The sequence below is a fragment of the Elephas maximus genome, chromosome 4 (assembly GCF_024166365.1).
Source record: "Elephas maximus indicus isolate mEleMax1 chromosome 4, mEleMax1 primary haplotype, whole genome shotgun sequence".
NCBI lineage: Eukaryota > Metazoa > Chordata > Mammalia > Proboscidea > Elephantidae > Elephas > Elephas maximus.
Window position 1 is genome coordinate 23,386,273 of NC_064822.1, and position 26,063 is coordinate 23,412,335.

At 36.1% G+C, this 26,063-nt stretch overlaps 1 protein-coding gene across 6 annotated transcripts in view; it reads right to left on the reverse strand.

The window, feature by feature from the left end:
• ZEB1 (zinc finger E-box binding homeobox 1) overlaps window positions 1-26,063 on the reverse strand; it is a 227,313-nt gene that overhangs the window by 18,497 nt on the left and 182,753 nt on the right. For all 6 annotated transcript variants that reach the window (XM_049881695.1, XM_049881698.1, XM_049881699.1 and 3 more), the window contains 3 exons: window positions 17,031-17,090; window positions 7,227-7,388; window positions 2,984-3,186 (listed from right to left, as the gene is read on the reverse strand). In XM_049881695.1, coding sequence (XP_049737652.1) covers window positions 2,984-3,186; window positions 7,227-7,388; window positions 17,031-17,090 — 425 coding nt within the window. The remainder of the gene's footprint in view (window positions 1-2,983; window positions 3,187-7,226; window positions 7,389-17,030; window positions 17,091-26,063) is intronic.

Sequence of the window (26,063 nt, forward strand, 5' to 3'; positions counted from 1 at the left end):
CTCTCACCTCAGCAGAAATCTCCCTTCTTTGGTCTTTTACACAGGAAGGAAAAGAATGAGTACCTATTATATATCAGGCCCTACTTCATTCAAACCCATGGCTTTAAACACCATATTTGTACTTAGTATATTTAGTGATAATAAAGGAGCCCTGGTGGCACAGTGGTTAAAGTGCTCAACTGGTGACCAAAAGGTCAGCAGTTCAAAACCACCAGTGGCCCTGCACGAGAAAGATGTGGCCGTCGGCTTCCGTAAGATTTACAGCCCTGGAAAACCTGTGGGGCTGCTGAGAGTCGGAATCAACTAACTCAACAGCAGTGGGTTTTGGTTTTAGTATAACTCCCACATTTGTATCTCAAGCCCCCAACCCTGGGGTAATCCTTGATTCCTCTCTTTCTCTTATACCCTCTTCTAGCCTAACAGCAATCCATCTGAATATATTCTGAATCCAATCATTCCTTACTATGTCACGTCCTCCCCCACTACCCTAGTTTGAAGCTACCACCATCTCTCTGGCCTGGATTATAGAAACGGCCTCTAAGTGGCCTCCCTGCTTCCATTCTTGTCTCTCTTGGTCTGTTTTCCATACAACTGCCAGTGTTCCTTTAAAAATAAAAGGCGGATTATGTGACTGCCTCTCTTAAAACCTTCCAAAGTCTTCCCTCTAACACTTTAAAATAAATTCAGATGTTTTGACCATGACGTATACAAGGGCCTGCATCACCTGACCCACACCTCTCTGGCCTCACCTACCTCTCTCCCCTTCATTCACTGTACTCCAGGAACACTAGCTTCCTTGCTGTTTCTTGAGCACGCCAGGAAGTTTCTGCCTCGAGGTCTTTCCATGGCTCCCCCTGTTCCCCCTGAATGGAATGTTCTTCCCCCAATATTCCATGTCTGGCTCCATTTCATTCAGGCCTCAGATCATATGTCCTATCCTAAGCAAGTTTCCCCTACCCTGTAAAAACAGCAGCTTCTACTACTTTCTAGCCTCTGACCCTGCTTTATTTTTCTTCATACCACCTGTTTTTATATTTCATATCTATTTTATATTATTTATTAATGTATGTGCCCTATGGGCAGAGACTTGTCTTTTTCACTCTTGTGCCTTTAATACTTGGGATAGGACTTAACACATTACAGAAACTCAACTATGTGTAGAATGAATAAACTAATAAGACATGTAAATGCTGCTTAATTTTTAGTCCTGGGCATGATTTTCAAAGATTAGCAAGATAGACATTCTACCCTTTAGTTTGTTGCCTAGCAACCTAAATTGTTTCCAAGGCTTCCCAATTATATTCCCTCACATTACTGGTCTGCACATCTATCACAGCTCCCTCCTGACCTTGTTAATAACTTGACCACACACTTTATGATCTACTACCTTTGCATTCATTAGGAAAGATCACAAAAGTAGCTTTCGTGTTCATCAGAGATCTTCCTGTTTGTTTTTATAATGGCATCTCCTGCTTTCACTACCAGTTCTGCCTTCGGAGATCCTTTCCTTTGACAAGGGCTCTTGGTAGGAAGAGGATACAGTGGCAGCAGTTGGAGGATGGTTCTACTCCCCAAATGTCACATGGATAGGCTCTTTTCCCAAGGCTTGTTTATACTGTAGTTACCACAGAACACTAACATGGAGAAACGACTCCTCTGTATGGTCTCTAATAAGACTAGTCAGTAAGGATAAGTGGTAAATAGGTGATGTCTGACTTCAGTAGTCCCTTCTCTGTACCAATTTTTTCCTTCTTTTGGTATCCTCCATTTTAGGTGCTCCTTCACAGACTTGATCATTAGTCTACCTTAGGAAATCTTGGTCCCATTCCAACTGATTGCCACCCTCTCCCCCATTATCTTGTTCTTTTGTGACTATTGTTGCCTAAATCCTGAAAAGATAGACTGGCTCTGCTCAGTCTGCTTATGTTACAATTTTTTCATTTGGTTTATCCACCATTTTAATAAATCATCTTACTTGTTGTCTATGGCATACATGCCTTATATCAGGTACATAAAAAGGGCAGAGTTCTTATAGATTTGGGTATGTAATATTCACCATCCTTTGATATAGGAAATGGGACATGTGGCCCAACTCCAACATATATCATAACACAGCAACTCTGTGTGGTTGAGTATTTATTTGATTTTTTCAGAAACTGGAGTTATGTTAATTTGTTAGCTTTTTTTTGGCCTCTGTTTATTAGTCAAACTCTAAAATTAGGTAGTAAACCCTGGATTCTAATCATGATTAAATTTATTTATGGTTATCAGGACCTTGTAGAAGAAAGACAACTTGCAAAAGGTTCTTTGGCTTTAATCCTTTAGTATAAAACCAATAGTTTAAATGTAACTTATAATTACAGAATAGTCTTGGTTTGCACTTCTAGAAATCAGGGCAAGGTAACATAAAAGTAGATTAAACCATATGAAAACTGAGTCTTCAGAATAAAAATGGTTTAGAACCTAAACAAAATTCTTAGATGAGGCAACCTCCCTTACTATAGGCAAAATCCTAGAGTGGCTTATACTGAGAATAAATAATCACCAGTTCACAGAAAATTAAGCTTTATTATCCATATGCTTTTCTTTTCAATTTGCTAAGTACTGAGTCATGTGGTTTATGTAGCCAGTATTTATTTTTGCTACAAGGCACACTAAACATTTTAACAGAATGAATTTTGAAATCTTACAAACTTAAAGAAATATTTGGTATAGTATATGCAAAATAATTACATTGAGATGACTAAGATCCTACCTGAAAAAGAGAAAAAAACCAGTTTCCTCTAAAATAATGATCATATGTGCTTTTTAACTGAGAAATTATCAGATAACTTGAATAATCGCTTTCATTTTTGTAAGCCTGTAGACAAGATACTATCTAGTGCATCCTTTCCATTTTTAAGTATATTGAAACCCTTGCCTTCTGTGAAGGTTAGACTCTCAAAATTTGGAAAGTTAGTGAACTCTCAGCCACTTCACTTACTTGATCTCTTCCTGATTTATGTGATGTCATGTGACGTTCAAGTTGGGTTCTGTATGCAAAGGTATAACTGCACAGGGAGCAACTAAAGTTATCTTCGTTCTTTTCATGGCGATATTTAATGTGTTCTTTCAAAGAGGTAAAGCGTTTATAGCCTCTATCACAATACGGGCAGGTGAGTAACTGTGAAAATGCATCTGGTGTTCCTGTAAAAGAAAGAGGATATATTCCAAACTCAGAACATTCAGAAAATATTACCAAAGCTACCACTGAGTCCTTAGGCTATGTGTCAGATGTGCTAAATAAAAAAACAAACAAAACAAAACTCAAACCCATTGCTGTTCAGTCGTTTCCAATTCATAGCGGCTCTTTACCAAAACAAAAACAAAAACAAAAACAAAAACAAAAAACCCCAAACCCAAACCTGTTGCTGTCGAGTTGAATCTGACTCATAGCAACCCTATAGTGATTCTATACGGCAGAGCAGAACCTTAGGGAAACCATAGGGTTTTCCAAGGCTCAGTCTTTACGGAGGCATACTGCCACATCTTTCTCCTGTGCAGCACTGGTGGGTTCGAACTGCCGACCTTTTGGTTAGCAGCCAAGTGCTTAACCACTTCATTACTAGGGCTCCTCAGTCAGATACTGTTACTCATTTTATATTTGACCCTCAAAACAATCCAATGTTAACTCGTCTCTATAAAAAAGAAAATGTGAGGCTCAGGGTAGTTAATCACACAGTCAGTAAATGATGAACTCAGGATTACTTAAGTCGATATCTTGTTTGCTAAACGTAATTCTTCCCTTCCCTTGTACGGTTAACTTGACTGAGGAAACAAAAGTAAAATGAGAAGGTAGGTTACTTTTATAAATGTATCTATTTGTATACATTTATACATGAGGATGTGTGCTCCATGACAGAATCTTACCATTGGTACCAATGTCATCATGATTTATTTAATGTTCATTCCTTTGGATTTGAAATGACACTTTAAAGTTATTGTCATCAAGGAGTTAGAGTACGTTTCTCAGACACTCTTAAGGTTAGGTGTGGCCATATGACTAAGTTCAGAACAAAAGAAGTGTGTCTGTGGGCAGGGGTGGGTGTGGGGGTGGGGGTGGGTGCTGGGTACCAGTTCTAGGACTAGCCTGTAAAGACCTCCCATGCATTATCCTTCATAGATTTCCTGTTGAAATACACTCACACACATTTTCTGTATAATTCTGTGTGTATGAATATAGGATAGCTTTCAGAGAATAAAGGCATTCTGGATCAACTGGAGTTCACTGAATGAACTGTATTTTAAACTGGAACCACTTAAACCTCATAATCCTAAAATGTAATATTATGTCAATTCGTTAATCAAGAGTAGTTTTCCACATGTGATTTATTTTTTTCAAAGAAATAAGTTTCTAAGTAACATCTTATTGTAAATACCATCTCTACCTTCATTTTGAATTCTTTATAGAGAAACAGACTACCAAGGAAAATTTCATAATAATCTCCAAATGCATCTATCACCTTTTCTGAACTTTAAGTCCACACAAATTCAATGTCTTGCTCAAGGACCAGGCTGCATATAATTGATTGAGTATCTAAACTCTAAATAGCTAAATACTTTGAAATATGTATTAAGTATGTGAATAAAATCAAACCCAAATCCCCAAAGTTTATGGTGATATCTTTAGTGACTAGCTAACAAGCCAACTTAAACCAGAGAAGTCTTCTGTGGGGATGAGTCTAACATGATCCTCTCCTTTGGATGAATGAATTAGCTACTTCAGGAAATATTCTGGTACAATGGCAAAAGTCAAAGCGAACCATGGTGGGTTTTTCGTCATTATTGGCACCATGATATAACATGATTTCCATTAATCAAGCTACTTATATTCCATGTGTCATAGAGCTGTCTGCTTTCACTATGCTGCTTTCTTCTTCGCCTTCATGATTAACCCTAATACTTAATAAAACACTAGTAAATTTTGTAAAATGACAGGTTGCTCATGATATTTTGACAAATTCTTATTTTCATAAATTGATATATATTGAATCTTCTCATATATATGAGATATTAATTCATATCATATCTAATAACAACAAAAAGTAAATATGAATATTTAGGATAACAGGCAAGTTATAAAATGAAAACAAACAGGTTTAAAAGTTAAATACAATTTTTTTTTCTATTTTTGAAAAACATTGGATTTTTGTTTTTTTAAAAGTCACTTTATAACAATGAAGTCTTGGCTTTTAGGGTGGATATGTTTCTTTCTAGAAATTTTAAAAGAAAGTTAAGACAGCTATATTCAATATTCCTAAAAACTTATGTTTGACTGTTTTTTGAATTGTCCATAAATAATTCATATATCTATGAATATATGCTTATGCTTACATTTTCAAAGCAAAATTATTTATTTCTTATAGCCTAATATTTCCTTTGGTGAGGAGCATACCATTTCAGACTGATTGTACTACTTGATATAAAACCTTTGAAAAATCTCATTTATTTGTTCTCCACTGGTTCAGAATTTGTGATAACTCAAAGTTTGCCTGTTCACAATTTATGAAAAAAAAGTACTTGGCAACTGAATGTATAAAGCAGGATTATGGAAGAGCATGTTTAATCTACCCAAAATGAAAAAAGTTAAGAGTTTCTGAACGTAATCACTATTTACATATAAACAGACATGGCTGGTGTGACAGGAGGTCTACTCTGAAAGAGTTTACTAGCAGTTAGTTAAACTACATTCTATACCTGACATTAATGGACACCTGAATTAAAAATATTTTCTATAATTCAGAAGGGTTAGCTCACCAATTTTTGTGAGATTTTACTGTACTGATTTATGATGACTGACTTTGCAAAGTTTAACCTGATTAGAACTATGCAATGGAAATTTTAGGAAAATGTTATTTTTCTTTCACTGAGGTTTTTTGAGTCTTTTGTCACATATATATGTAGGTATAAGTGTGTGTATAATTACTTTCTATATCCCTTTTGTTTCTAGTGTAATCTACTGCTTCTTCAGGTGAAATGGTAACACATGTTCTTTAAAAGAAAAAAAAATCTAGAAATTAAAGTAGAAATGGCAGGGCCTTACAGGATTATAATGCCAATAACCAATGACTCTTTAAATATGCAAATAAATAAACAGAACACTAATGATTTAGCTGAAATGCAATCCTCAAGGTCAATAATTTACATTCTTCAGAAATATATTTTTTTTTGGTGGAAACAATTCTAGAGTACCCCTTCGTCTTATTTCCTCTGTCACTGATTTAGACACAGAAAACTTATCTCTTTTTGTTTCTGCCCTTTTTCATAGTTGTTTGTTGGTTTATGGAAGATGCAGTTCACTCTTTGCAATTTTCTTCAAAAATTTAAAAGTTGATTATGTGAATACTAAGCCAAATCTGGAAACCCTGGTGGCATAGTGGTTAAGTGCTACGGCTGCTAACCAAAGGGTCAGCAGTTCGAATCCACCAGGCGCTCCTTGGAAACTCTGTGGGGCAGCTCTACTCTGTCCTATACGGTCGCTATGAGTTGGAATCAACTCGACGGCACTGGGTTTGGTTTGGTTTTTTGAAGCTAAATCTATCCATTAAACTGAGAGCCATGGCACAATCAAACCAGACTCAGGATCTTACTGCTTTTACCATCCTTAAAAACTTCATATAGCTCCACAGTTCTTGGTGCAGAGATTTCTTATAGAAACATTTGCATGATATTTTCATCTGTTTATAGTGGTCAGAAGGGCAGAATGACAGCCTATGTCTTTTCAGGACAGTCTGAACACATTATTACTACATTTCCCACTATTTATACACTACTTATATCAGAACAGATCAAATAGATACAGAAAAACCTTTGTCTCAAAATTTGTACTTTAGAACCAGACAATGACGTTTTGCTTGTGAAAAGAATAGTGGAAAATAATCAAAGGACAATAAGGGTCACCCCGGTTCCCATTTTACCTGTCTGCTGCCACGTGAGTGAATGCAAATTGGTTCTAATCATTTCACAGGCACTGGCATTACCACTGCACACGTGAGCAGCCACTAATTTAATACTGTACTGTTATCACAATGTCCCATTAATAAAAAATATTACTCTCTACAGGCAACTGCAATAAATTTTGGTTCTCAAAATATGTTCTCTCTAGTAGAGTAGGTTCCCATAGTAGAGTAATGGAAATAATAATCCTTTAAAGATGAAAAGGAAAACAACTGTTAAGCTCCATTTACCATTTTCATCATGACCGCTGGCTTCTGGTGTGCCCTGCCTCTGGTCCTCTTCAGGTGCCTCAGGATAAATGACAGCAGTGTCTTGTTGTTGCAGGAACTCTTCAACATTCGGATCATGGTTTTGTTCATTTTCTGCATCTGAGTCACATTCATCATCTTTTACTAAAAAAAATGTATACTTTATAAGAAGCAATTTTATCACTAAATTGTTATGAAGTTTTACTAAATAAGAAGTTATCTTGAGAGAATGCATGACGGTTCTTGAATTTTTAGGAAATACTTATTGGAAACTAAAAATGAAATTCACTCATTTTGTAATACAGGTAGTTCCCGACTTACCACATATTTCAGTAGCGATGAACACCACTTAATGACTGTTTTCTCATCGTTAGTAATATGTACTACATACAATGTTGCAGCATGTAATTTGCTAATGTTTATATGTAATGTTTACAACCCCCAAAGACAAATAAAAATTGGAATTATAAAGATACTGATAATAAAAGGCAATAATAATGAAAACTCAAAAAAAAAAAAAAGAGGCATTCGACTTACGTCAGAACTGACTCATATGTTGGAACCTCCTCATAAGGAGGGGATTACCTGGACTCTATTAAAAGGTCCTTTTGCTTTATAAATTCAACGTGTTAGAAATGACCTGCAGGTCTGACAATATCCCTTTTAAGCTTTCGAGTTGTACTTCTATTTCATTTTATTAATCAACAAGCCATAAGGAAGGTAATATAGTTGACTGGTTTCCTAATTTCTCAAACAATGATAAAGCAAAACAGAAAAAAACAAAAACAAAAAACCTTAGTTCTCAAAGATCATCTTCCTATCAACCTGTCATATAGTATTTATTTAGGGTTGTACTTTAAATCTGAATCATCCCCATATAAACAACTGAGGTTCAGTTCGGTTATGTGTTTTCTTAAGAAAAAGCTTTAAGAATTACCAATAGCTGGAAAGATTTCTAATAAAGGTCAAAAGGTATCAAATTGATAAATTGTTTCTTACCTCCTCCAGTATTCACATATAGACAAGGCTATACTTTCTCTATTTCTGCCTCAATGTTTAACTATGGAGTTAAGGCGGAGGTCCTTTTTCTTGAAAAACACAAAGGTTCAGAGTAATAGAATGTTCTCAATTTGAGAACATAGCACACAGTACTGCCCAGTTTCTAATACTGTATTACTGCACTATGCTCTTACTCCATTTCCTCCAATGGCTCCAGAGGAGAGTGTCTGGTGGTAACTGTAATGGCTTAGTATGGCTCACAAGTGTCTCATGGCTGACTATAGAAAATACAACAGCAAGTGACTTCATATAGTCAGATCTAAATGTGTAACACGGCAATGCTAAAAAAAAACCCCACTGCCATCGAGTTGATTCCGACTCATAGCCACCCTATAGGACAGAGTAGAACTGCCCCACAGAGTTTACAAGAAACGCCTGGCAGACTCGAACTGCTGACCTCTTGGTTAGCAGCCGTAGTACTTAACTACTACGCCACCAGGGTTTCTATACAGCAATGCTAGCAGCCTGAAATTGGGCCAAATTAAGGAGGTGATACAAGCATCTTTTTGTTCAACAGTTAGTAAAACAACCTTGCTAAGTCCCCTGCACAGTAGTAGTAAATGAGTGCCTCAGAGTATCCGCTGTTCAAATTCTTAGAGCTCGTGACATAGTAATCATGGTGACACTGATGACTATGACTTTACTTTTTTCTCCTTTTCAGTATAGCCAATAATCAGTAGCTATCATAATGACCACATGTGTGTCAGAGTAGAACCATATTCTAAAAAGTTTTCAATGGCTGTGACCTTTCAGAAATATATCATCTAGGCTTTTCTTCCAAGGACCTCTGGGTGAACGCAAACCATCAGCCTTTCAGCTAGCAACCAAGCACTTAACCATGGGCACTGCCAAGAGGCTTAAAAACCAGGGGTCACTGATTTGATTCTGACTCATGGCGACCCCAGATGTGTCAGAGTAGAACAGTGCTCCCCAGGGTTTTGTTTCTTTGTCTATGAAGCTTCCATGATCTTACCTTGGTCAAGTTGTGCTGGCTTCCCTAGTATTGTGTACTGTCCTACTCTTCACCGACCCAGAAAACCTGGTGCCGTCAAGTCACCAAAGTTACCACTTTTCTTTCTGTTTACACCACCCAGGGCTATATGTACCAATTATTTAGCATCTGCTCTATATAGGGCCATGACCCTGGTGGTGTAGTGGTTAAGAGCTACGACTGCTAACCAAAAGGTCAGCAGTTCGAATCCACCAGGTGCTCCTTGGAAACCCCATGGGGCAGTTCTACTCTGTCCTATAGAGTCACTATGAGTTGGAACTGACTCGACAGCAACAGGTTTGGTTTTGGGGTTTTTTATATATAGGGCCACTATGAGTCAGAACTTACTCAACGGCAATGGGTTTATACATAAGGTCACTGTGAGTTATAACTGACTCGATGGCAGTGGGTTTATACATACGGTCACTACGAGTCAGAACTGACTGGACGGCAGTGGGTTTATACATAGGGTCTCTATGTGTCAGAACTGACTCAACACCAGTGGGTTTATATACAGGGTGCCTGTAAAAACTGACTGGACAGCAGTGGGTTTATATATAGGGTGACTGTGAGTCCCGAACTGACCGGATGCCAGGGGGTTTATATATAGGGCCACTATGAGTCAGAACTGACTTTGACCACAGTGGGCTTACACATAGGGTCACTATGAGTCAGGACTGACTGGACGGCAGTGGGTTTATATATAGGGTGACTGTGAGTCCCGAAATGACTGGATGCCAGGGGGTTTATATATAGGGTCACTGTGAATCAGAACTGACTGGACGGCAGTGGGTTTATATATAGGGTCACTGTGAATCAGAACTGACTGGACGGCAGTGGGTTTATACACATGGTCACTATAAATCAGAACTGACTCGACCGTGGTGGGTTTATACATAGGGTCACTATGAGTCAGAACTGACTCGACGGCAGTGGGTTTATATATAGGATCACTATGAGTCAGAGCTGACTCGACAGCAGTGGGTTTATACATAGGGTCACTACGGGTCAGAACAGACTGGATGGTAGTGGGTTTATATATAGGGTCACTGTGAGTCAGAACTGACTCGGTGGCAATGGGTTTGGTTTTTTGGTATACACTGAGAGGGAGGCCCTAGGTGGTGAAAACGGTTAATGTGTTTGGCTGCTAACAAAAAGACTGGCAGTCTGAGTCCACCCAGAGGTTCCTCAGAAAAAAGGTCTGGTGATCTAATTCTGAAAAATCAGCCATTGTAAACCCTATGGAACTTTTGTTTAGTGGGCATTGATGGAGTTTACGTTAATGGTGGTAGAGTATTTGGAAAATGATAGCAATAATGATTGCACAACATGAATAATGTAATCAATGTCCCTGAATTATATATGTAGAAATTGCTGAATTGACAAATTTCTTGTTTATATTTTCACCACAGTTAAAAAAACAAAACACCTATGGAACACAGTTGTACTCTGAAACACACGGGGTTTACCACAAGCTGGAGTCGATGTGATAGCAACTGGTTTGGTTTTGGTATCTACTGAGAACTGTATTACTCTTATTTCGTGCCAGTAGTCACCAAACTGGGGTTAGTGGATCCAGGGGGTGGTGATGATTTTTTTTTAAAAGGTAATTTCCAGGTTCTCAACTTCCATGCATACTCTGTATCTGCATCTTGAAGGCTCTTCTCCCATTTCCCCCTTGGGTTTTTTTTTTTTTTTTACTTCCTTAAAAAAAGAAAAAAGGACATCCCTCCATTTATCCAGAACATTAATATAGTGCATTGTCTTGAAGTATAAAAACCTCCAGGGTGCCAAAGCTGAAAAATTCAAAATACTATTTGGGGAAAATCTTTATTGATTAATTAGAGCAACATAAATCCACCAGAGCCCTTCCGGTCTTTTCTGTTTATGAGGACTTCTATTCAGTGTAATAACGCATGGTAATTAGAACAGGGTATTTTGACTCTAATTAAGACGTTCTGAAATCAGCTATATAATAATGTGGCCAGAGGCAGTTATGGTAATTTTTCTTTAATGACCTCACTGTTCCATCACCTATTATTTAAAACAAAAAACACTGCTCCTCAGAAGGCCTGGTGAGAGTAAAGCAAGACTATTGTCAATAATCATTTCCAGACTCTGTCATTAGCTGGAAAATAACTACCTCTAAACAGCTAAAGCAACACAAGTCGGTGACATTGAGTCTTGTCGATGCGACTGCAGTGTGTTCCGTACTACATATTTTTCAAGTTAACTCATGAATGAAATTTATATTTTATGTGATTTCTTATAGATTCCATACAGTTAGACTTGACAAGGTAGTTAAAACCTATTTTTACCAAATTATATAATATTTATTCCAATTAGATAGTCTCCACCTTATAAAATGTTAAGATTTTCTACATTCTAATAACAAAAAATAAAAATAAATAAATATAAGTGTGTATATATACATATATGCATGTATATGTGCATGTATACAGTATATGCCAGCTGCAGGAGTAATAAATTTTGTAATAGTATTTATTTTTCAAAACTCAATATTGTGTATTGTACACATGAATCTTGATTCCTCAATAAGTTATGAGTTTGGTGATATTTTGGTTCTAAATGTACTCATTTGGAGACAAGGATCTTCATAACTTATAAAAAATTATATTAGTTCTATATTATTTTAATCTTGACTTCACTACTTAGCGATCTATTTTTATAAGATGCGTCTATTTATAACTTATGTATTCCTCATATATTTCCTTACTGAGGAAATTTTATAAAACTGCTCATAATGTGTACTGATAAAATTATTTGAATGGAAAATGAAATCACACTCTTTTCTGACAGAAAGAAAGTCTGATTTGGCCAACTGGTATAAGATGGATAAATGGCTTTGCTAGTCAGGTTATTAGGTAAAAATTTTCCAGAAACTAAATGAAATAAATCTGTATTGCTAAAGTATTGATCACATATATTTAGTGTATGCGGTAAGATAAAAAGATTTTTATAAAAAATATGTTGGCAAAAGGTAGCGAAATTCACAATATTTCAATTTCTCCAACCATTTCTGAATGTAACAGATTCAACAAGATGCCTTTAAGTGAGAAAAAAACAATAACAAAACAGAAAAACAGGTATAATTAGTCCTTTGGTAAGTATTTGTAAAATCTTTTTGGTATACTTCCCAGAAAATGAGGCAGTAAATAATTTTAGTGGTTGGGAAACAAATTCTTTGACAAATTAGGTAGCTTTGAATTTCTTGCTTTCAACAAAAGGGAAGGAAGTGAGAGTCCTCCTACTCTGTTCTTCTTTTTCAAGACTGCTTTGGCTAAAAGGTGGAAACAACCCAAATGTCCATCAACAGATGAATGGATAAACAAAATGTGGTGCACGTATAAAATACTACTCTGCCATAAAGAGAAATGAAGCCCTGATACATGCCATAATATGGATGAATCTTGAAAACTTTATGCTAAGGTAAAATTAGTTAATCACAAAAGGACAAATACATGCTTTCATTACTGTGAAGTACCTAGAATAAGCAAAGGCATAGAGATTAGAGTTTAACAGTGGTTACCATGGGCGGAAGGGAGGAATGGGGTGGGACAAGGAAGGAGGAGGGTAATCATTGCTCGAGCAGCATACAATTTTTGTTTATGGGGATGGAAAATTCGGGAACGGACATTGGTGACAGTTGCACAACATGACTAATGTAATTGGTTTTACTGAACTGCACACATGGAAAATGTTGAACTGGTAGATGTTGTGCTCTTTATATTTTTAAAACAAAAATTTTTTCTTTTAAAGTGAAGGGGTACTTAATTGAATTGGACATTAAAAATATTTTTACTGATAAACCATCTTAAGTTTTTGTAATATACTTTGAAGATATGCAAAGAATTGAGTAAATCAGTTATAACAACAGGTTTATTTCGTCTTTTTATTTATTAGAATAAGGCATCTCAGTCCTTACATCTATAAACAAAAAATAGAAAAAGAACGTTGAACACTTTTCATTCTAGAAATAAGTAATATTAAACTACTGACATATGAAGTAATTAAAAAATAATTCTATTTTTAATCTCATTTCCAGTAATATTTTATTCTTAATAACTATTTATTAAAATGTGTAACATATTTATGTTGTGATCAATTGTACACTGTAACAATTACAAATATAAATCAACCCACAAATTTTTTAATACTTAAGAGGTTGTGGTTCCTGGAAATCAAGGAGAAATTTAAATTTCAAATTATATACATATTTTTGTTGCAAAGAAATATGAGTTATGAATATTTTCAAACAACCAGTATATATTAGCAGAAAATTTTGTTGGGTATGTGAAACGAAAATGAGTGTGAGGAATAAACATGTTGTAACATTTCTGACTCAAAGAGCAGCGTACTCATATTTTTTAAAAAAAGAATGATAAAAAAAAAACTTATAGGTATTAAATGGCTATGGATTTCACTGAATGCACATAAGTGATGCTAAAATATCAACTTCTTAATATGTCAGAAACTAAATTCTTTGTAACTATTTATTAAAAAGAAAAAATTTAGATGTCTGTTAAAAAATCTGTGAGGTGACAAAAAAGACCAGACTTACTGGTCTGACAGAAACTGGAGAAACCCCAAGGGTCTGGCCACCAGACACCTTTTTAACTCAGTGTTAAAGTCACTCCTGAGGTTCACCCTTCAGCCAAAGGTTAGACAGGCCCATAAAACAAAACATGTCGTGGGGTTGGCACTCAATGTCACAAAACAATATGTGTACTGTTTAATGAGAAACTAATTTGTTCTGTAAACCTTCATCTAAAGTACAGTAAAAAAAAAACTGTGAAGCAGGACATGACTCAGTTTACATCAGGGCTGCAAACAAGGTCATTCCAGGTCAAACCCCTGCTGAGAATCTGCATTTCCACCCCAGATATACTGAAACAGAATCTACATTTTAACAAGATCCCCAGGTGATTCTTAGGTATAACTTCCTGGGAACTTGTTAGAAAGGCCAATCCTCAGCAGGGGTTTGAACTGTAATGAAAAGGCTGGAAGCCCTGGTTTACATTCTAAAAACTTGACAACAGTGCCTCTTAAGGCTGTAAATTAACATAATAATGTGCTTAGTACTGTACCTGGCACAGAGTGCTACCAAACTGTTGTTTTTGTTAAAGCAGTCCTGCAAGGTGAACGTTATAATTCGCAATAAAAAAATTAAGGTCAGAAAATTTAGGTAACTTTTTCAAGATCACACAGTAAAAAAGTATTACTATTGGAGCAGACTATTTGTTATTAGGTGTCTGATTATCAAATCCTTTGTGCTGTCTGCTAAACTATGGTCTCATGAACCCACATTTACCAAGCCTAATTTCAAGCTGAGGCAAGAAATTCTCAAGTTTCACCCATAAAATTAAAGGTGTTGAGAAGTGCACATCCACAAAAAGCTCAATTATAAAGAAAATCCCCAGATCTTGAGACTGATAAACTTACACATTTAGATACAAGAGAGATGAGCACAGACATGATACTATGAAAAAACTCAGAGGTGATTGTCAAAGTACAGAATTGCAGGACTCTCACCACAAATCAGAGAAAACAGGTACAGTAAGGCAAGTTTTAATATAAAAATTAATTTTTTTCACTTAGCCATCATTTCTTTTTTTTCATCCAGAATAAAGTATCCTCAGGTGTCCTCCTATCTTTATCCATTTTTGAAACTTTGTAACACTACTAGCTATAGAAACAAAAAAGAGATGCTCAGAAGGAACAAAGGCTGTGTTGGGTGAATTTTTCACTCTGAATACTAAGCTCAGACTACAGTTCTCTTGACAACTTCATGAATTGCAAAAGGAAGTCAGCTATATGGCAAAGTTCTAAACTAATGATGGTGACCTTTGTACAATGTTTTTGTTTACTTTGTCGGCACATTATTCCCAAGAAGTCAAGGAAATAACAAAAGCAAAGGAAAAACATAATTTCAAAGTTTAACTGCTCAAAATTCCTTAACTTCCAATCTCCATCCTTCTTTCCCTAAAGCCATACTTACCAAAAAAACCAGGGCTTTATTAAAATGTTTGCTTATTCCTAACTCTCCATGTTTCAGGAAAATAATGCAGGAAGGATCATCTTCTCTGCGTTGGGGAAGGGACCTTAAGTTAACAGCAACTTTGGTCAATACAGGCTACTCTACCTTCTAGATAGGACCTTTTTTTTTTTAAGGGAATTTATCTAGTACTCAGTACTTCAGCCTGACATAATCTATTCATTTTTGTAGTGAAGAGCAAACTGTGAGGTAAAATACAGTAAACTTGGAATTATGAATGGCTTTTTTGATAGTATTTGCCTAGTAGGTCAAATATCTGTAACTCTGGTAATATATTTATAAATCATCAAAATTTAACATTAGATAGAAGAGTAATAAACAGGATTCTTTCCTGTTCATTTACACTACAGTTTTACCAACAACAAACATCTAGTTTCAATATTTTATATAATCTGTAGGCTAGCATGACAAATATTTGATAATAAGCATACCTGAATACATTATTTATGCAAATTACACACAACCAAGTTAAAGGCAAAATATAAAAACTTATGCTGTAAAAAAAAAAAAAATTTTTTAGGCTCCATAAATTACCACATACTCCATTATTTAATTAATGTGGAGTGCATCTTTAATAGCAGCATGAAGAGTCACTCTGTTTTATGGAAGAACTGACAAGTATGTGTGCACTAATGTTTATAATATATGTGAAAATCTTTTTTTGACACTTATCACCATGAACCACACTGAAATAGTGAAAAATAATTTAAAGGCTCTATGGAATATTCCTAAAATGCAAGGCAAAGGAAAAAATAATCTATAAACATTAACTCAAAGATGAGAGAGAAAAAAAGAAAATTTAAACTGTATGATAGAAGTATTTATTTTATGATTGACTATTCAAAATATAACTATAGTACTTTCAAGTACAGCATTTATGTTTTCATATTTGGTATTCATTATAAGGTGCACCTTCTAACAGCTGTAGCTGACTTATGGGCACCCTAAAAAGTGTCTGGTATTATCGTATGTAAGATCTGGATTTAAGTGTTTCACTTACTCTTTTGCTTCTTAAATCTGATCTGAATCCATTACAGAAGAATAGCCTTAAGTCTCAGGGAGTATGGACTTTAAGTCACCTAGAAGCAAATTTCCCTGTTTACTACAATTTGACTTCATTTTGGTCTTTTTCAATCAGGGAAATTACAAGTAAAGTTTTTGAGAGTCTTATTCACTGTGACATATTCACTTACTTATCAATATTCATGTTTCTCATCTGATTTATAAATAACCTATGATATTTACTTGTTCTTCTCTCTTCTGATTTCTATCCTGTGGGCAACTCAATGTAGACCTGGTGACTAATAATGAAACTCAAAATGGTTAGATCTGCATTTCTATAACTTCGGTAAAGATTTTATAGAAGATTAAGTCATCATCCAAGCACTTATTTTTTTTGACTATCTGTAGATTATACTTGTCATCTTTACAGAATGAAAATCTGCTGTAGTGTGAATCTGTAAATTTATACTGTAAAGAATATAAACTTCTGACTAACTTTTAATACAGTGTTCCATATGCCTAGGTACTTAAATATTTAAGAAGGCCAAGATAAAAAAGGAGGAAATAGACTAAATTGACTCACAATGTAAAAACCAGTGATACAAAAGACCTTATTCAAAGACAATAGTAAGAAAGAAAATGGCCAGAGAGTACCTACCTGTACATCTAGCTTCATCTGACTGAGCTTCAGGCCCCAGGATTTCTTGTCTTTCCTTTCCTGTTGAAAGACATATTCCAAAGAACAAGGAATTAAAATAAATCCATGTGTCACAAACATTTTAACTACTAGAATTCTGAAAAGGAAACTTTCAGTATAGACGATATTTCATCTGGATCTTCCTCCTCTTACAAATATGGTAATGTGTACTTTAAAACTTTAAAACAAAATTAAGCAGTTTTACTAAAGTCACAAAGGTATCTTAGAGAAGCAAAATCAGTACTGATTTATATACAATTTTGGAATTTAGGCATATTTTGGAATTACATGAGACCTGGGATTTTATTTTTAGGAGAGGAGCTCTACCTACAGGTAATAGATTCTTTTTTCATTTCTTCCCCCAAACACACATTTCTATGTTCTAGGCACTGTGCTAGATGCTTTATAAACTTATGTCCTTTAGCCTTCATAACAACCTGTTTTGTAAGTTAACAAAACAAACAGACAAAACTTGAGGCTTGGAAAGGTTATGTAACTTGCCCAAGGACACACAGCTATCTAACTAGAATAACAGAAAACTAGAAAGAAGATTGGACCGGATTTCACTGTGCCCAGAATAAACACCTAAGGCACTGTATGTTTCCTTTCATGTTATTCATTATTCTTTCATGCTAGTCATTATTCTAACTATTGATAAATATTATGGGTACTGATAAACAGTTTTAGATGTCTATTCTTTGTCCCTGCTGCTTCTATATTCGTAGTGGGCTAACTGGAGTATTCCATACAGAACAGTGGAGTCCCGGGGTCATACAAAGGGTTAATATGGTTGGCTGCTAACTGAAAGGCTGGAGGTTGGAGTCCACCCAAAGATGTGTCAGAGAAAGTTCTGGTGATCTACTTCCAAAAAAAAAAAAAATTAGTCACTGAAAATACTGTGGAAGAGTTCTACTCCAACACATGTGGGGTCACCTAGAGAGCAACTTTTTTTTTAAATATACAGAATGGGCTCAGAGTAAATACTCTGTATTATAAATAAATATATATGTTTGGCAAGCAGAAAAATATGCTTTATATAGTCAGGTATCTTTTCCTTAGTATAGTAGTTAATAAGAACATGTGCGTATATGAAAAACATTAAGAAGTTGAAAAAGCTGCTCTTTCCCAACTGGTAGCCGTGTATATATCATAATTACAATCAGAATAGTTATAAAGTCACACTAAAACACGGTGTGGTTGTCTGCATCCCAATCAAATCCCATTAAATATGTCAGTCAAAAATATTGATTTAGATTTCTCCTAAGTTTGTTTGTTGAACTGAAAAACATGGTATTGAGCAAGTGAAGTCTTTGCATTGGGTTAAAGTATATATTTCTTCAAGTTTCTTAGATTATCAGGTGGATTTATTCAGCAGATTTTCTTTGCTCATTAATTTCTATATTAGTTCTTAAAGATTATCACTATACAAAAAATAGTTAAAATACACACACATCTTTATAGATCAACATAAAAACATGAGGTAAAACAGAAGCACTAAACATATTGTTAGGCCAATTAACTGGAATGTCCCATGAAACCATGACCCTAAATCTCCAAGTTACTGAAAAAAAAAAAAAATTTTTTTTTTAATGTAGATAATGATGAGATTAATGTCTACTGAAGAATCTTCATTTTATACTTGCCATCAGCAAAATGACAATTTAAAAACCCCTGGTAAAGTGTTTATAGTAGGATAAACACCAGTGCACGCCAAATGTCTACAAATCTCTAACAGCCTTTGTGTTTATTTTTTTCTTTCTCCAATGCATCTGCTTATACTAAAATCAAAAATCAGTATTCCAACCGGGCAATTATATGATTGGGTAATAGTAACTACTTATTATTGTATATCTATGCCCTTTATCTCTTCTCAGAGGAGAGTTAAAGCAGCCAGAGACACTACTTGCTAAGGTGGAAGATGACACTGATACTAAAGGTTAAAATAACATTTTGGACAATATTAGTTTTCCTATTTATCGTTATTATTATACTTAATTGGCAACCTATGTGCAATTCAGTTAAGTGAATGACTGATTGATTTCTTCATTCCTTCATCACTGCTTAGGATAAAATCCATGTTGGAATGGACTCGATGGTGTTTTGGTTTTTGAGATGAGCGTATACTTCAGAATCTGGTCCCAGACTTATCTCTCACAACTTAAAAACTGGAAGTCTCCATTCTTCCCCTCATTATTAGGATCAGAATTTTAGTTGAACAACGGAAGCCATATTGCCTAAAGGAAACAGGAATATACTAATGCTGTAACTCGAACACAGGGTCACTGTAAGAAGTGCTGCCCAGGAATAAGTTCCTTTCTGCTTCATCCTTGAATTAGCATGAGGGAATACTGAATGGGGGCTGCTCTGGATATTTTTCAAGGAATATTCTCCCTCATGTGTTCTAATAGAGGAATAAGTAGTAGAATCTACTTGTACATAAGATTTTTATTTCCTGTAGGGTTTAATAATGACAACACATTACTGTTGATTAACCTAAATGCAATTAGGAAGGAACATCAGAATTCTCCTAAGGCTTTTGCTTTTAATCTAAATTCTAAAGCTAATATAAAAACGATGAGAACTTCTGAGAAACAGACTTTCTTTTTTCAGGCAAAGGTAAAATAGTCATGGGATACTACTTAGCAATAAAAAAGGAACAAACTACAGATATACTCAACAACTTAGATAAATCTCCAGGAAATATCGTAAATGAAAAAAGCCAATCTAATTGTTACATACAGTATGTTTCCATTTATAGAACGTTCTTGAAATAAAATTATCAAAATGGACAACAGGTTAGTGTTTGTCAGGGGTTAGGGGTGAGGCGGGGGGGAAAAAAGAGGTGGGTTTAAAAAGGACAACAGGGATTCTTGTGATGGTAATGTTCTTTATCTTGACTACATCAATGTCAATATCTTGGCTAAGATATTCTAATAGTTTTGTGAGATGTTACTATTTTGCAAAACTGGGTAAAGGGTATATGGGATCTCTATTATTTAGGAATCTACAAGTATTTGTGAATTATTATTTGTGATTCTACAATTCTCTCAAAATACTGTTTAATTAAGAAAATAAGTCAAAGGCAAATATCACTGATTTAGATAGAAAGAGATAGCTCTTGTTCTTTTTAGCCATAAGAAGGAATATCTAGTAAGTAAATGAAAACAAGGATGGCAAATGTAATTCATTTTAATTAAAAATATAGAAGACTTACTACCAATTGCAGGACAGAAGAATTCAAAACACATGTTCTAAGTTCTAAAACCTGCATTTTTGAAATTCATACCAATTACCCATTCCAAATGTGCCTGTGGCAGTATTTTATAATAATCATTAATAAGGCATAGGAAATAGCTAGCAGAGTCAGATTTTCTTTTCTTGGTTTTGTCTCCTCCTCTACCAAACACACCCACACAGACCATGCAATTTACACCTGTACACCTTTTCTCAGGAGCCCTAGTGGCGCAGTGGTTAAGAGCTCTGCTGCTAACCAAAAGGTTGGCAGTTTGAATCCACCTGCCGCTCCTTGGAAATCCTATGGGGTAGTTCTACTCTGTCCTATAGGGTCACTGTGAGTCAGAATTCACTCGATGTTCTCTCTGCCTAGAATGCCTTTATACATTCCATCTGAATAAATTCGGGTAATCTAATCCTTTAAAGGTCCATTCACATCTCTCTCATTCTTTAAGTCTTCCTGAAGCCTCTTCTCTGCTATTCCCTCTCCCATCCCTGCTGAAAGAAAACTACAAAAAGCAATGCTGGTAGATCCCCAAATTCAAATTTGAAGCATTCAAACCTTAATTAGAGATGAAATGTTTCACCGTGTATTTTTTCAGAGAGTTTCCAAACAGCTCCAATTATTCCCCTTGTATCCTCTACTTTCTACGTGTACATGCAAATATTTGTGGTATAACTGCCCAGCAAAGTCAGAGTAAATATAATTTACAATCTCTGTGAATTCTTGTTAACCTGGAGGTTGGATCTGGTTAAGATGGAGCAAGCACATACCACCTTGCCTGCTACTGAATCTGGCTAATGAAACTCTGGGAGAATGCATGCAGCAGCTATTTGAAGACTGAAATGTAAATGATAGCAGGCAGACTAGGGAAGATGACGTGGCAAAAATTGAAGGTACCAGTGAGCAACAGTAGGTGCCCCTCCCCCCCATTTTTTTATATTTATTTTTTAACTCTGGTATCCCTTGGCTTGGAATCAAGATAGCCTGGAGCCTGGAAGTGGATACTGGGATTGTCAGAGAGCACCAGGAAACCCCTTAGGAAAGAGGTCTTCTAAGGCTCAAAGAAGGGAGAAATACACCGTTCTCTCCTTGGTTCTTTTCTGGCCCAGGTCATTCCAAGGTACTGGTAGTAGTGGTAGAGACAACGGAGACCGGGGGGCAGGGGGGACGGGACACCTGTCGGTGCCTAAAACTCTGAGGGACGGGAACCTCTTTCTCCAATTGGAGGGGCTGTGGTCTCAAGAGGGTGGTACAAACTTCCACTGTGATGTTCCTCTTCCTGTTTCTTTGTGGTTCTCCTTCTTGCAGGTATAGTTAAGCGTGTGGCAAAATGAAGTAAATAGAGTGTTGGCTTTTTGGCTAAAGGACTGAAACGGCAGTCCCCAGGGAACTGAAAGTAGTGGGGGAATTATGAAAAGGGAGAAGCCCAGGAAAGCGACTCCATAAAGCTGTTTGTGAACTCCTGGGCTCATGCCCAAGATTTGCATGGGTGGATCTTACCAAAAAAAAAAAAAGCATTGAGAAATGAAGTATGGGGTAGACCATTACTCATGTCCCCGACACTACCCTGCCCACTGGACAGGACAGATCCAAACAGCACTGCAAAGACTTTGGCAAACTGAAAAACCAAAACTGAAAAATGAACTAACACTGGAACCAAAATGCACAGAAAGCTGGGTGGAGCTTACCGCCTAAATCCAATTCAATCAGTTGCCTGCTAAATAAAAAATGTCAAAATTCTCCATGAGGCTTAAATAAGACCAAGAGAGTCAAAATGTCCAGGATACAATCCAAAATTACTTGGCATATGAAGAACCAGTAAAATTTCAACTTGCATGGGAAAAGATGATCAAAACATGGCAACACTGAGATGACGCAGATATTGGAGTTATCACACAAAGACTTTAAAGCATCTATCACCAAAAATGTGCAAAGAAGTAAGAACTCTTGAAAAGAATGGGAAGACAAAGTCTCTGCAAATTCTTAGCAAACAAATGATATAAATAAGAACCAAAAGGAAATTTTAGAACTAAAAATTATAACTGTTGGTATTGTTGTGTGCTGTCAAGTTGATTCCAATTCATAGCAACCCTATAGGACAAGATAGAATAACAAAACAAACAAAGAAAAACTCAGTGGATAGGCCAAATAGAGGAATGGAGATGAAAGATTTGTGAACTTGATATATATCCACTGATATACCTTCAAGTTCACCAATCTTTCCTCTTTCATCTCCATTCCTCTACTTAGTTGAAATGATATAGTCTGCAACCCACAGAGTAAAAGATGTTAAAAAAAATAAAGTCTCAAGGATATGTAGGGCAAGAACAAAATATTTAACATTCCTGTCACTGGAGTCCCAGAATGAGAAGAATAAGAGTATGGTGGAGAAAAAAAGGCTGAAGAATATAATCACTCCAAAAACTCCCCAAATTTAGCAAATGATATAAACCAATAGATTCAAGAAATTCACTGAACCTCAAACAGAATAACTTCCCAAAATTTCAGGTCTAGGCCTATCATAATCAAACTGAAAACTAAACTAAAATCGATAGATAGATAGCTAGGTAGAAAATAACCAGAGAAAATGATGCATAACTATAAGGGAACAATGATTTAAATGAGGGCAGATTTACCAACGAAACCACAGATGCTATAAGGAAGTGGAACATTATTTTTATAGTGCTGAAAGAAAATAACTGTCAACCCAAAATTCTATATCCAGTGAAATACCCTTCAGGAACAAAGGTAAAACAAAGACATCATCAGATAAGGAAAACTAACAGAGCTCACTGTCAGCAGACCCACTCAAAAAGAATTGCTAAAGGAAGAGCTCCAGAACGAAGGGGAAATGCTACCAGAGGGACACCTGAATGTCAGGAATGAAAGAACAGAAATGATGTACTACATATGACAACTACAACATAAAGGAGGGAGGCTAAATGTACTCATAGCGTGGTAAGGTTTCTACACTCCACTTTGACTGGTAAAATATTGTTTCTATTAGATTGTGAAAACTTAAGTATGTACATTGTAATCTCTGGAAAACCACTTAAAAATCTATACAAAAAGATACAGTAAAAAACCCAATAAAACCCATCACTGTTGAGTCAAATCCGACTCCTAGCGACGCTACAGGACAGAGTAGAACTGCCCCATAGGGTTTCCAAGGAGTGGCTGGTGGATTCGAACTGCTGACCTTTTGGTCAGCAGCCACAGCTCTTAGCCACTGTGCCACCAGGGTTCCAAAAAAGCAAGAATGAAATAGCTAAATTAAAATGGAATACTAAAAATACATGAGTGATCCAAAAGAAGACAGGAAAGGACAAAAAGGAGGATAAAAAGCAGAAGAAACAGAAAACAAATAATAAAATGGTAAACTTAACTTCAAGCATCAGTAACTACATTAAATGTCTACTGCCTAAATAAGCCAATAAAAGGTCAAAGATGATCAGAATAGGGTAAAAACAAATAAACAACAACAAATAAAGACTCATCTATATGCTATCTTTGAAAACCGTATTTTTAAAATACTGAAGGTAAAATGATGGAAAAAGATATACCATACAAATACTAATCAAAAGAAAGCTAAAATGATTACATTAAATCAGATAAAGTAAACTCCAGAGCTAAGGAAATTATCAGGGATAAAGAGAAACACTACAAAATAATAAAAGGGTCGAGTCACTAAGAAGGCATAATAACCTTAAATATGAGTGCACCTAAGAACAGAGCTTCAAAATACATAAAGCAAAAACTGACAGAACTTAAAGGCAAAAGAGGCAGATCTATAATTACAATTGGAGATTTCAACACTCCTATCTCATTAATCGACAGAACAAGTAGACAGAAAATGAGGAAAGATACAGACAAACTAAGCAACGCTAACAACCAACTGGACCAAACTGACGTTTAGAGAACATTCTACCCCAAGAGCAGCAGAATACACATTTTTTTCAAGTGTACACCAAGACAGACCATATCGACGATCATAAAACAACACTTTAAAAATTAAAAGAATTGAAATAATACAAAGTATGTCCTCTAAACCATAATGAATTTAAACTAGACTTAACAGAAAATAACAAGAAAATCTCCAAACACTTAGAAGTCAACACATTTCTAAATAATCCATAGGTCATTGCTGTTGTTGTTAGGTGCCGTCGAGTCGGTTCCGACTCATAGCGACCCTATGCACAACAGAACGAAACACTGCCCGGTCCTGAGCCATCCTTACAATCGTTGTTATGGTTGTTGACCTCATTGTTGTAGCCACTGTGTCAATCCACCTTGTTGAGGGTCTTCCTCTTCTCCGCTCACCCTGTACTCTGCCAAGCATGGTGTCCTTCTCCAGGGACTGATCCCTCCTGACAACATGTCCAAAGTATGTAAGACGCAGTCTCACCATACTTGCCTTTAAGGAGCATTCTGGCCGCATTTCTTCCAAAACAGATTTGTTTGTTCTTCTGGCAGTCCATGGTATATTCAATATTCTTCACCAACACAATTCACAAAAGCATCAACTCTTCTTCGGACTTCCTTATTCATTGTCCAGCTTTCACATGCATATGATGTGATTGAAAATACCATGACTTGGGTCAGGCACACCTTAGTCTTCAGGGTGACATCTTTGCTCTTCAACACTTTGAAGAGGTCCTTTGCAGCAGATTTGCCCAAGGCAATGTGTCTTTTGATTTCTCGATTGCTGCTTCCATGGCTGTTGATTGTGGATCCAAGTAAAACGAAATCCTTGACAACTTCAATCTTTTCTCTGTTTATCATGATGTTGCTCATTGGTCCAGTTGTGAGGATTTTTGTTTTCTTTATGTTGAGGTGTAATCCATACTGAAGGCTGTGGTCTTTGATCTTCATTAGTAAGTGCTTCAAGTCCTCTTCACTTTCAGCAAGCAAGGCTGTGTCATCTGCATAACGCAGGTTGTTAATGAGTCTTCCTCCAATTCTGATGCCCCGTTCTTCTTCATATAGTCTAGCTTCTTGGATTATTTGTTCAGCATACAGATTAAATAGGTATGGTGAAAGAATACAACCCTGAAAGAAGCCCCCACATGTCTGTCAGCTTGTCGTACTGTGGGGGCTTGTGTGTTGCTGTGATGCTGGAAGCTATGCCACCGGTATTCAGATACCAGCAGGGTCATCCATGGAGGACAGGTTTCAGCTGAGCTTCCAGACTAAGACAGACTAGGAAGAAAGACCTGGCAGTCTACTTCTGAAAAGCATTAGCCAGTGAAAACCTTATGAATAGCAGCGGAACATTGTATCCATAGGTCACAGAAGAAAAAAAAAAAATCTGTGGGATGCAGGTAAAGCAATGCTTAGAGGGAGATTTATAGCATCAAACATTTATGTTATAAAAGAAGGCCTCAAATAAAAATTTTCAACTGTTAACTTAAAAAAAAAGTAAAATAACAAATGTTGGAAAGGTTGCAGGGAGGCTAGACTCTTCTGCACTGCTGGTGGGAATGTAAAATGGTACCACCACTATGGAAATCGATATGGCACCTCTTTAAAAAGCAACAGATAGAAATACCATACAATCCAGCAATCCCACTCCTAGGAATATATTTTAGAGAGATAAGAGCTGTCACACGAATAGACATACGCACACCCATGTTCAATGCGGCATTATTCATAACAGCAAAAAGATGGAAACAACCTAAGTATCCATCAACAGATAAGCTACGGTACACACACATAATGAAATACTACGCAATGATAAAGAACAATGATGAATCCAT